General features: G+C 41.9%; 2 protein-coding genes and 1 pseudogene across 2 annotated transcripts; 2 read left to right on the top strand and 1 right to left on the bottom strand.

Annotated features, from left to right (window-relative positions):
• The first annotated feature begins 4,970 nt into the window (after positions 1-4,970).
• Positions 4,971-6,422, top strand: LOC147440993 (uncharacterized). The gene is made up of 4 exons (XM_086483373.1): positions 4,971-5,226; positions 5,381-5,749; positions 5,847-5,914; positions 6,012-6,422. The coding sequence occupies exons 1-4, from the start codon at positions 4,971-4,973 to the stop codon at positions 6,420-6,422; spliced, it is 1,104 nt and encodes a 367-aa protein (XP_086339499.1).
• Positions 6,423-6,805: 383 nt separating this feature from the next.
• On the bottom strand, positions 6,806-9,126 carry LOC147440992 (uncharacterized; annotated as a pseudogene).
• Positions 9,127-10,348: 1,222 nt separating this feature from the next.
• LOC147440991 (uncharacterized) lies at positions 10,349-12,292 on the top strand. The gene has a single exon (XM_086483623.1). The coding sequence runs from the start codon at positions 10,349-10,351 to the stop codon at positions 11,753-11,755; it is 1,407 nt and encodes a 468-aa protein (XP_086339749.1). The 3' UTR covers positions 11,756-12,292.
• The last annotated feature ends 957 nt before the right edge of the window (positions 12,293-13,249 follow it).

Below are 13,249 nucleotides of genomic sequence, written 5' to 3'. Positions count from 1 at the left end.
ACATGGAATAACATGATCTAGAAATCTTGATCTACCCTCTCTTGGGCGGTTTGATAATGTCATGTCGGGATCCCTAAGTGGCTTTCTATAGAAATTGATGATCTCCAAGTTTCTCTCTCAAGTAGATGTGGTGAGTGACACAAGGATTGAATTTCTATGTCTTTTGATACTCTGTAAGAAGCGGCCTGGTATTCTTTGGTCTCTCGACTCCCATCAATTTTGTAGTATAGGGTCTCCCATAAACAAGATATTGTATTGGCTCTATATGCTATCATAGGTTGTGCCTCTACACGCATAATGCTCATCTCTCTCTACTCTGGTGCACATACTCTATAGATCCGCTTAGCTCCCAAGAGGCTCTATGGATGTGGCCGCATTGGTGGTGGCTCATTTTTCCTTCATTATATGATACTCAGAACCAAGCTTTGAACTATCCTATTACCACCCGAACAGTATGTCACACATGTAGCCATAAAGCCATCTTCTAACATAGTCAAGAACTAATCTTTGTAGATAGTAAAACGTTGTGGGTGGATGAGTCTGACTAGGTGCAATCCTCACCATGTAGAGTTGCCAGAGATCATGTGGGAGGAGATAAATCTCTCACTATGTGAGAAAAGTAAGAACGGTGAGTCAAATCATACTAGAAGGGGAAGGGTGGTAGATGTCCTATATCGTTGTTGTGTGCATTAAACAAGCATGATACCTATTATCTTCTCTCTCATGCCACCATCAACTTTCTGGATGCCTGCAAGACTCCACATGAGAGAGTACTTGAAGCATGATGTGCGGGATAGGGCCTCCCCTACCATGGATGGTGTAAGCAATTGTACACCAACATCATATGGTGGAATCATATGTAATAGCATCGTAATCAATGGCCTCTCAATCTATGTTCACCAAGAAGACGCAAGTTGGAGTGCCCAAATGACTATAGACATCATTGTGGATGTGACTAGAGTGCAAAAGGCCACCCTTTTGTGCGAGGATCTAGGAAATGTGCAAAATTGCTAATGTATACCATCATGTGACTTAAAGTCCAAAATGGTGTTAGCTACATAAATCATGTTGTGGGCAAGGGTACCTTCTAAATTGATGCCCTCGCCCCCAACTCAGGCGATATACTTGACTATGTCATCAACAAAGAGACCACTAGATGAGCCACCAAATAGTATTGAGGACTCAAAGAGGGCAAAGCCATATCATTCACACTGGAGGGTTGACAATGATATTGCTAGCAATAGGCTCTAAGATGCCTCCTAGAAAGTATTCTTGGTTGGTCACCAACTCATAACATTACCCCATATCATCTTCAATGGTACACCCCAGATCTGAACATGGTGAGGGTTCTATCTCGAAGAAATGTAAAAAGGCTTTGTGGAATTCCACCAAAGTATAATGGAGTTTTACCAAACCTTGAGCAAACTTTTTCGAGCAAACAAAGTATCGAGTGAGCCATACATCCAATCAAGGAAAATATTGAGTAAAAAACATGACTTGTTCACATGTTTACAAAAGACAGATGGTGTATAGAATACAATCTTGATTTATGCTCATAGTGCCATTGAATAGATGTTGCTGGTTCATGACATGAAACACGATCATTTAGCTTTCTTTGTGGGGAGAGTAAAGACTCCCCAAAGCATCTTGCATCGACACGGGACACTTTTGGGAGCTTTGAAGATGGAATTTGACCACAATGTTGCATGTTTATATCCATATAAAGCTCCCAAAAGTGTTCTGTGTCGGCACAAAACACTTTCGAAAGGTCTCAACACGTTTTTTGGTTCGAAATCTCGTCTCCAGATATCAAAATGGGACATATGGGCAATCGTTCTAGAATTTTTGGGCATTCTAGAAACAACGAAGTGGTCAAAATTGTCAAATTATAATAACTTTAAATTTTTTAATGTAAAGCTTTTTGAAGGTTTTCATTCAATTTGAGTCCAAAACTGAGTTTCTAAGCTCGTATTGAGACGTATGGATATTTACTTTTGAGGTTTTGGGATAGTTTAAATACAATGGTGTAGTGAAGATTTTTTTTTTCTTTTTGATGTTTTCATGCATAGAAATATTCAATAAATTAGTTTGTGTAGATGTAGGGGGCGCTCAAGGAGGAGGGTGGTGGAAATTATGGACTGTATGGAGGTCATGGGACAACAATGGAACAGGGCCACGGATGCAAGTTGTTGTGGGTGGGGATTTAGATGGAGTGAAGGCAAGGTGTTGTGATGCACGACGCTTGAGGGCAAGAGCTCCCGGTGTTGGTGGAGCAAGCAGTCGATCAAAGGAAGAGGGTGTCGGAGCAGCAATGGTGCAAGCACTTCCATCGGGTTGGCGGTGCAAAGGTGCCAACATCGATGGGGTTGCTGCCCTCCACCCTGCTATTCAACTTGCCATACTTTCGCTTTAACACATTGAAGGGAATCTTTAGGAGTAATGACTTTTTTTAATTTTTTTAAAAGGAAAAATTCCTCTAATTTGTGGAAATTCCCAAAATAACCCTCAAATTTCAAAAATTCCGTAAACACCCCCAATGGTTTTTCACAAATTTCCAAAATGCCCTTCAATTTGTCCAAAATTCCCAAAATACCCTTGGTCGTGAGATTAAATTTCTTGAAAGACAATTTTTTTTAATAGCTTTTCATTAGAAGACTGATTGTCTATCAAAACAAGATGCTAAAACTAGAATTTGGGTCTATTACGTAGGCTTTGGAGATGAATTTCTTCATTATTTTTAGACATAATTGCCCTTTTTGGTGAGGTAATTTGTGACAAATTACATGCTAAGCACTAAAAAACGGATCTTAATTGTAAAAAAGGAATAAAGATTAGAAAATCTTTAACAATCCAACCAAAATAAATACAAGGGTATTTTGGTAATTTTTGAAATTGGAGGGGTATTTTGGTAATTTTCCCTTTTTTAAAAGTTAGAGACAGTAAATAGGGGGTACCAACTGGAAGATATTCCAAAAAAAATGGGAATTCTGCAATATGCATTGAGTGGGTAAAGTTGAAGCCTTAATCGAGGGTGTTGGACGACGTAGCAGGCAAAGCGGGTAGGTGCGGGCGAGGCGACGTGTATAGCAGGTAGCTACGTGCAGGGGCAGCGTGATGTGTAGAGAGAGGGCGACGTGCAAAGTCAGGCATTGCGTTTTATTTTTTTCTATCTACTTCCTGGGGGAGCAAGTCGGAGTGCTCGGTGGTGTGGTCTCTGGTGCAGGTGATAAGGTCTATTGTGCATTTGTGTAGGTTCGAATCCGTGTCGCCCTTTTGTAAGGGTACTGTACTAGTGTATCCGTGAGATGAAAGAAAGCAAATCTCAGTCAGTAATTGAATAAACGTGCGGGGCTACCAGTAGTACTACCGATAATAGGAGGTACCGACTGGTGTTTATTCTTAAAACATGAAGGATCACACGGAAGATGCGCAATTTGTGATTAAATAGTAGAAGCATGGGCAGGTGCTGAGTGCGAGGAGCACCATGTATGAGGCCAAGAGGAGAGGTGAGCCGAGCAGGTGCTGAGTGCGAGGAGCACCATGTATGAGGCCAAGAGGAGAGGGGAGCCGAGAAGGTGCGAATAGGGGCACGTCCGTAGCAAAGGAAACTTTCTTTTTTTAATTTTAAGATGGTGATAAGCCCATCACCGACGGCAGCCTGATTTGATGGTTCACACATGCGTCTCATTCCAAACTTGGCCAACTGAGCTCGAATCGGTTGTCCTCACATCGGGGGTCGTGGGGCATGGAGTCTGCACCGTCCATCAACAGGAGTTTCCTGAATGGAATTCTACCCTGCAACCGTCAGATATGCAACACATCAGCACTCAGAATGTTCACCTACCTCCTCCATTCATTGCCAGTCATCATTGCAAATGATTGCATGGCCTCGTCACTATGTGGCACGGTTGGATTCCAGAGGGGATCTATGGTGGGAAAGGAAAGCGGGAAGTGAAACGTAATCCTAGCCGCCCGGCGAATCGGTGAACTAGGGGTGAACTACGCGTGAACTAGGGGTGAACTAAGATATGGTGAACTGGGGTGGAAAAGCAAATTGCACGTCTTTTTAGGAAGATTGATTAATGATTGGAGGTGAACTTGGGGTAAACTAGGCCTGAAAAGTAGATTTGCACATAATCCAAGGATAGTTAAAGGACAGTCATTATTACTTTGAGAAGGCACATTTTAAAAAGCCAAACCTTCACATAGGGGGACTCTAATGTGCACGTATAGTATAGTGAGGAGAGAGGGCTTTGAAATTAGTGAACTAACAGTAAACTAGGGTGAACTAAAGGTAAACTAAGGTTTTTGTACTTCACCATAGTGAACTAGGGGTGAACTAAGGGTAAACTAGTGGTGAACTTGGCCTCGCCTGTAAATGTGGGTTCACATAGGTGAACTAAGGATGAACTAAGAGTGAACTAAACTCGGCTTCCTACAATATGGAATCACTTGAAGACCATGCGGGCATGAGATCATATCGGACCTAGAGTGGGATAGTGACTCAAGCAGTAGCAACACATGTGATCAAGCTAGTGACTCTCCGAGCTCCTTTGAAGGTGATGAAGTCATATCGCGGAGGACACAAACAAGGTTACCTTCCTTCGATCCACTAGCATATGTTTCTCCTATTTTCTATTCTTTTGAAAGGAGTACTTATGAGTTGATGAAGAATGTGATTAGGGATGACACTTTAATCACCTTGGCAGCTCTTAAAGCTTGTGATACTAGAGGGGTGCTAGATTTGGGTAGATGGAGAAAAATGAAGGAACGTTTGTGCTTGGGACAACCTGAAGATGGCATGAGTTATCTTTGTTTACCCTCATCATCTTCAAAGCTCAAGATATCTTATCTCGAAGAATGGGGGAACATTGTCCAAGGTTGCCACACAAAGGGGTATGAACAAAATCACTTGGGATAGAAGATACCATTAGAACGATCAAGTTAGAGTGGTGTGTTAGAAGACATGGATGTCACTTGACTATGTGAAGGACCTTCTCAGTGCTTGTGAGTGTAATAGATGGAAGGAATACTTAGAGGCATGCAATAGTGCCAAAAGAAAGCATACATATGTGCGTTTTTTGCATCACAAAAGTGTAGATGTATCAGAAGTAAAAGCAGCTTTGGTGGATATTATGGTTGAGCATAAAGTGAGGCTTGTTATGGTCCGTTCCAGTAAGAACCATTGTATCTCTAAGACCACTATCGATTACATTTGTCATAGAGGTGGACAACCCCATAATAAAGGTACCAAAAAGAGGCTTAGAAAAACAAAGAAGTGTGGATGCCCTTTCAAAGTCAAAGTAGAATATCTTGATGGTCCGTTCCAGTAAGAACCATTGTATCTCTAAGACCACTATCGATTACATTTGTCATAGAGGTGGACAACCCCATAATAAAGGTACCAAAAAGAGACTTAGAAAAACAAAGAAGTGTGGATGCCCTTTCAAAGTCAAAGTAGAATATCTTGATGGTAACAAAAAGGCATCCATTTTGTTGTTTCCTCTTCATGAAGGACATACCCCTGGTAGTCGTGAGGATTTATACCACTTACGTGTCCCCCCAAATGTGATTGAGTGTTGTATGGAAGATCTTTTTGATGTTGGCAATGCACGAAGTGTTGCAAAGATGTCCTTATCAAAAGAGCAATTACATTATGAACGGTCTTCTTCCGTTGATCAAGTGACCCTCAGATTCTTTATGATACAAAGGGAAGTTTCAATGATGTCATTTCAAATACAAAATCAAGGTATTTACTGGGCTATCTCTTTGATTTAAGTACACTTTGTAATTTCTAGTGGTGAAACTAATGCATTTTAGGTATACTTCTCATTTTGTGCTCCAAGGAAAACTTTCTAGGGATGATTGGACATGTATGTTGACCGAGGCTACAATGCTAAAGAAGCAGGGAAAGGTATCCATAATATATTGTGCTCGTTTGAGAGAGTTGTAGTGACCAAAAGTTGTTTGAGCATAATGCCTATTGAAGCTTTTTTTGTGAGAACATGTAGGTGTGCTACTACCAACCTTACAATCCTCATGCAGCAAATGACAGTGAAAAGCCCTTTATTCTTATCATTCAAGACCAATGGATGTTGGAAATGGCTATGCGATTCTCTCGACATAACTCATGGGCTATTGATAGCACTTTTAAGATGAATGCGTTTGGGCTACCACTATATGTCACTGTCTTGCCAAACCAACATGGTGTGGGTATTCCAATTTGGTTTATGATGTGCTCTAATGACCCAGGCTCAGACCCTGAGAGGATAGCATTAGAGATAACATTATCTACAATCCTATCTAGAATGGGGAATGTTAGACCTACCATCCTTGTCATTGACAAATCTGCTTTAGAGCTTGAAGCATTCTCAAAGGTCATCAATGGAGATGAATATTGTCGGCATTTCTCGCAAGGTTGATCTTCACTCTTAGAGAATTAGAATCGATCTTAACACATCATTTCTTATATGCTCACACATTATTTTTTACATCATAACACATCATTTCTCACATCGTAACACATCATTTCTCACATCATAACACATCATTTCTCACATAGCAAGAGTAGATGCACAGAGAGACATATTGGAGGAACCAAGATGGATTATATTGCACTATGCTCTCAAAAATTACATCTCAAAAGTTACAACACAAAAGTTTTTCATATAATAACGCGATTTCCAACGCATGGGATAAAAAAGAGGTGCTACATAGATATCCTAGTATGGAGTGTCCAAAACACATCATCCTTGCACTCCATCAAGTCCTAGAGACTTTTTGCTCCATGCTATAAGCTCCTCTTTTAGCCTTTGAACGGATTGGTGCTTGAACCAAGTCTTTGTGAGCTACACATCGAACATAGAGAGTTAGTGAACCATGTAAATCACTAAAAAATAGACCATCACATAGTTAAGTGTTTTTTCAATGAAAAAAATTTACATACCCAGCTCTTTGATCATTTGCCAAAGGCCCCAGCAATAAGATGCTTCATATAAGCCATGACATAAAACCCACAATCATGGACATTTGGTTGACGAGGAACCTAAAGACATGCATCAATTTTCAATAGTGAAAAATCATATAAATTGATCTTATCAACATGACAACACATGCGTACAACACTTGATCCCTCAGGTATTTTTAGTGGTGAAAGTCATTTTCTTGGTTTTGCCATGAACTCTTTCAAACCCTCGTTCGAACAATTGTGAGATAGAATCTCAAGAACCCTACAAGGAAAGCTCTTAGATCCAACTCTCACCCAATAACCTCTATATTCCTTACCACATACATACCTATAAACACTAGCAAGACAGGTTGTGCCATTAGAATCCGGCAATGAATTGAAGTACATGATAGCATGTGAATCCCATGGAAATTTGTCAAGCTTTTTGAAGTGATTGTTGAAGATGACATAAAGGACCCAATGGTTACTTAAACAAGACATAAATATGCAACAAATTAAGCATGAAAACCAAAGGTACATCACATCACTTTCAAGCTAAAAGAAAGTGAATAAAGCATACCTACTTACTAACTATTGGTAGAAAAAGGAACCAATGTTGAGACATATCTAAACCTTGCAAGTAATTCTTGATAACTCCAATGTCTTCATGGTGACGTAGTGTAACATAGTCATACCATAAACTATTCATGAACCGGACTTTGTCTAAAATCTCTTTAGGCAATGTGTTTTCTATCCAACTATCACCATAAAAAACAAAGACATTGCGTTGAAAACTTACATAATATACGAAATATTTTTGAAAGCATAGAAATGAGCTTTAAGCTATACTTACATCATAAACAAGTTCATTGTTTTTGTGGAAGCTTTGGCATGAGAAATATCTTCAAGCATTTTCATGTCCACTTTCGAAATTATATTAGATCGATGAGATCTAAGTGAATCGATGATCCACTTTCAAAACTATATGTCAAAGCAAATTCAAACATTAACAAATGATAGAGAATGTCAAACCTTTAGAGGATGGTAATATTCACCTTGCTTTTATGGACTCGTTGCCATTACTACTACTTGCTTCCAAGTTAATTCCCCCGTTGTTTATCACCAAAGAAAGTGGCATGTCGCCTTTGCAAAGAGGAGAGTCACTAATTTGGATTTGCTTTGACGAACCAATGGTCACCCGAATCTAAAGTATATATACAAGATCAAGAGAAGCTAAGTAACATTATTTACTATATGCATGATTTATATGACTACATGAACAAAGTTTTACGCGTTTTCCTCTTTGAATGGACAACAAATTTTCAAGCAGAAAACACCTAGCGGTACGGGAGTACCCTCTATGAATTTCAATTTTTTTCCTTGCTTCACGGGTGCAAGCAAAGGACCATGACCATCATCCAATTTGAGATTTGAATACAAGACATGCAACTCATTTAACACCAAAACATCATGCAATACAATTAGTCATTTTAATAACGACACTACATGCGACATACCGAAGTACATACTTGCTCAATATCAACTTTCTCCTCTACCTTTTTGTCCTCTATGTTTTCCTCTTCCTTATGTATTTTTCCACCGGGGTTACGCTTCTAAAAAGAGTCGAGAGAGTAGAGCAAAAAAACTTAATCCTTATAACAAATAAAAATTGATGATTGCGATATATATGCTTACATTCATTTCGAAGCCACCATCAATCCGTTTTTGTATAGCCGCTATGCGTGCATCTTTTGTGCTCATGTAGTCCCCTAATGCATTGGCCATTTCTCTTTCTACAAAAGCTTTTTTTGATCCATTTGCTAGCTTCTCACTCTCATCGAAAGCATTCCATTTCCGAAGCAAGGACTTCTCCCTCCCTTGTAAAAACTTTGATTTGTTTCTCTGGAACTTATAAGCCGCATCCTTGAAGCGCACCTTTGATTGCTTCTCGTATGTGTTTGCCCTTGACGAAGTCCGATTCATCATGCCTCGAGGTCGACCACCCTTGCGTAGCGGGATATCACACTCGGTGCCATGATCATCTCGAAGATGGTCCATCATATCGACCCTCTTCTCGTAACATATTTTGTTAGCCCGGCACTTTCCGTTGCAATACATTGCCGAGTTTTTCTCCCATTGTCACGCACAATTTCGATGTAGAGTGGCCTTGCATCTTCCATCTCTCGTGATTGTTTATTTGCGAGCTTCTTGAAGCGAGACGCTTAATCGATTGCACTCCCCGTAAAGCTTAAGGTATGGTATTAGGCTTAATGCACAGAGCTCCCGGAGCATATGAAACTATGGTATGATTTGCAATGCTTCAATGCTCGGAGCATATGAAACTATGGAGAGATTTGCAATGCTTCAATGCTCAAATAAAGTAAAGCTTAAATGTGGTAATAAGCAGGGTAATAAGCAGGTAATAAGCACGGGCACATGAAGCGAGGCCTGCAGGCATCGAAGGCGGGAGTATGGAGAGCAGGAGGAATGCCTGGTTTTTGAACTACGGGTGCAAGGTTGTGCCGTGGCTAAACCACCCGGTGCACACTTGCTAAACCAGGTAGTGCAAGGTGAACTGGGGTGGCAGGGGCTCGAGCTGGCGGCCGAGGAGGACGCAGGACCCGCAAGATACAACTAGTGCTGCAGGCGTGAACTGCCTTGGCAAGGGCTCGCGCTGGGGAAACGAGGAGCACACAGGATACGCAGGGGAGGAGAACACAGGCACGGAGGCATACAAGGCGAAAAGCAGCAGGCCCGCAGTTCACCGAGGACCGAGGCCGCAGTTCACCAGAGCATTGAATGCTCACGCTCCCCTTTCATTCAGTGCGCCGCCATCCCCTGAACCGAGGTCCCCCGCCAATCGGACGGCTCTCATCCCCCCTATTCCCCCAACCCTCGATCCCCTCTGGAATTCAGCCGTACCACATAGTGACGAGGATTGCATGGCAACTCAGCGCTCAAAATAATCAACTGGCTACTCCAATAATTGCAGTCCAACTCAACACACGTAATTTTGCTCTCCAGGCTCCGCTTGAAGACGTTGACTTACTAGCCCCATTCCCCCCAACTGTGACGATCGAGAATGGATAGTGAGTGTCCTGTCCCTCACAAAAACAGCTCCCCATGGCTCCTGGCCTCCGCCGATCGCCAATGGGGGTCACTATTTTTACGGGGAAAGGACACTCCGTGTCCATTCCCTACCCCATCGTGGTGGCTTTTGCTTGATTTGATGTGATTAGTTGCCGATTTGAAAATCAAAGAAAATAGTGTTAAATTCCGGTTATTTCGGAAAAAATCGTCTTTGAGTCTACCCTAAGGGAATTTTGTATGTTCGTAAAAGTGATTTCTCCCCAACACTGATCTGGGCCAGTTGGCAGCGTATATAAGAGTGGGTAGAGTTACATGCTGTATTCGTGGACTCGCCAGCTGCTTCCAACTACAATTACACCTGGCCGCGGCCTGCTTGCCGTTTCAATGGACGCAGATGCGAGAGCTACTAGTCTGATAGACGGGCTTCCAAAGGAGCTTGTGCTTCTTCATGTTCTTCCGCGATTACCATGGTATACCCGCCCTGTTTGCAGAGCAATCTCCAAGTCCTGGAGAGCCTTCATTGACGCCTCCAAGACAAAGCAAACTGCAGAGCTTGACCTCAAAAACCGCCATTATCAGCTCCCTCTTCTCCGAGGCCTCTTCTTGGTATGCACATCCGATCTTCAGGTCTTCATCACAAGGGAATGTGCGAGCAATGAAAAGCAGGTGGCATATTATGCCATTGAACGGCAGAGGGATCTGAGTGACAACGAATGGAGGAACTTTAATACATATCAGATGCATAGGCGATGGAGGAAGCTTCCCCGTCTGCAAGGCCTCCTGCCGTCCTATCGATGTGGAGCAAGGCTAATTGCAAGCGCTGGCAGGGTTTATGTGTGGTCTGATGACAATTCCCATCTTCTGTTGAAAATGGATATGGGATGTGGGGATTGGACTTGGAAGAAGCTTCTTGTCCCTCACCCTTTCAATGCAGATGCCGTCGGAGTGAATGGAAAGATCTATATACCTCGGGCTTCAATCGGAACATCACCAAGCCAGGAGAAGGAAGAAATGGTGCTTGTTTATGACATGATGACAGATCAGCCGCATGTGGAGACATGGAACTGTGACAATCTGAGGATGCTTCAAAGGAAGAGCTCGTGTAAAGAATCTGGTGTCAAAGAGGAGCTTTACAGTCTTAAAGAGAACATGCGGGTGGTCTCTGATGGGAAGTTAGAGCTTCTTGTGTATGATACTTGTCAGGATTCTTGGGGGACTTATGCAGAAATGCCTTGTCCTAAATGGCAATGGTCAGAGCTACCGCAAGTTCAGCTTCTGAATGGCGATTGCTTCGAACCGGCCTCGGAGATGGGCACGAACACGGTGTGGATCGACTATGAGAATGAGGTTATTACTTGGTTTGATGCATCTATATCTAAAGCTTGGGTTCACTTTGACTATGATCCTGACCTGGAAGGCAGGGACTTGGAGTATTTGCAGTTCATCCATGGTTCTCTGTATGCAATCTTCTGTGAGGACGAAGATATGCAAGGCAGACTTCAAGGAAAAGAAGGCAGCAGTGAGATTTGCAAAGAGGGGGGGAGAGAGGAGGAAGAGGATGAAAGACTGTGGAAGAGGAGTATAAGGAAGGGAAGCCTATGCATGGCAAGCACTGATGTGGTATGGGAAGAATTGTATGAGATAGGATATTTTGAGGAGAGTTTTTGTATGGGTTCTTCTGTGGATCCTCCCATCTTTCACTTCACATTGATGGCGTAACCGCTTTGAATGATTTGTTCTAACTTTGTGTTTTTGGTAATCCTCAGGATACATTCCCCCCCCCTCCCCCCCCCCCTCAATTTCATTCATCTTGAGCTTCTTCTTGTTGGTTTTTGTGGAGGCCTGAGCCCATGGTTACAAGGAAACTCCATTTGGGGGTTTGGGCGCCTATCGGATCGGAAACTCTTTTTTCAAAAGTGCCCGTTTCTCGCTTCCTTTGTATCATTTCTGCATACAAAATATGAAGATAAGAAGCCGTTTTGAAAGGAACAAGCCATTTCTGTCTTTGATAGCCTTGCCGGTCTAGTTCAGCTTCCCATTACATGTGACTATGCCCGAACCATAAGGGCATGGCTACATATCTTGCACCCTAAAGATATTTAATTTGCTGTACTGCAAGAGCACATGCTTCTATGCTGCCCCACATCCACCTTAGAGGTTGTCAAGGCAAGGCTTGATTTGTTAACTACCTACAATGCTATTGCTATAGAATGATTGTAACTTGGTCTTGCATTTGAAAATAGCAATTTCTCTTTCTAGGTAGAGTTGAAGGTGATATATTCAGTTGAGAGCAACTGCCCCTTTTTAACGCAATCGAAGTTGAAATGGTTGTAGGTGATACTATAGGCAAACATATTCAAGCTCGGAATAATTCACAAGGGATTCACTAAGGGCTATTGCATGGTACAATGTGAGCATAACGAAGGGGGGTTATAAATGGGACAAAGGGTGCATTTTACAATGAATTCGATCTAAATTTAGTAAAGGTTGCATTACTTCTATTTTGTACATAGACAACGTGTTGAGTGAAAATGTTCATTGAGAAGAATAAATTTCATGCTTGGAGGTTTCTTATGATGCAATTAATTGTAATGCTCAAGGTAGATAAACTTGATTATGGTGGAAGATCAGTTTATTAAAGACAGGAAAGAAGTGGTGTCTCTCATACCAAGTATCATTTAGTTGAAGAGAGAACACATTTAAAGATTGGAGTCAAGGAGCCAAGAAAGTCATAAATTGGAGTCTTGTAAGCATCGAAAACACTGGTATTAAAAAAATATAGGATGCAGCATCCACAAAGGAAGCACATGACATGCTCCATGCTTGTAAAGGTGTTCACTATAAACACAAAGTCAAGGAGCAACTATCAAAGAATAAGTTGCACTGCTACAAACCGAAGCTTCTTGAGCCCTGCAAAAATATCGAGAACGACATGCTACAAGCGATAAAACCATGAATTTGTATACTTGAAGAATCGCATAGCACAAAATCGAAACTGCACGCGAATTACAGAGAACGGGAGAGAGTGAGAGCACATGCATGCGCACCTACTAGAGCAGAGTGCTACGTCGGGACGACGAGACAGAAGAGAGGAGAGGTGAGAAGAAAGACACAAGCACTAGGTGCAATCTCCCCCCATGCAAGAGTGACCATTTCTCTCTTGCATGTATTTACTTTATAGATTCTTGAAATATGGTCACAGTGAGTACGAAC

Source organism: Adiantum capillus-veneris, chromosome 15 (genome assembly GCF_014529385.1).
Source record: "Adiantum capillus-veneris isolate H3 chromosome 15, ASM1452938v2, whole genome shotgun sequence".
Classification (NCBI taxonomy): domain Eukaryota; kingdom Viridiplantae; phylum Streptophyta; class Polypodiopsida; order Polypodiales; family Pteridaceae; genus Adiantum; species Adiantum capillus-veneris.
This window is presented reverse-complemented; position numbering and strand designations above follow the sequence as displayed.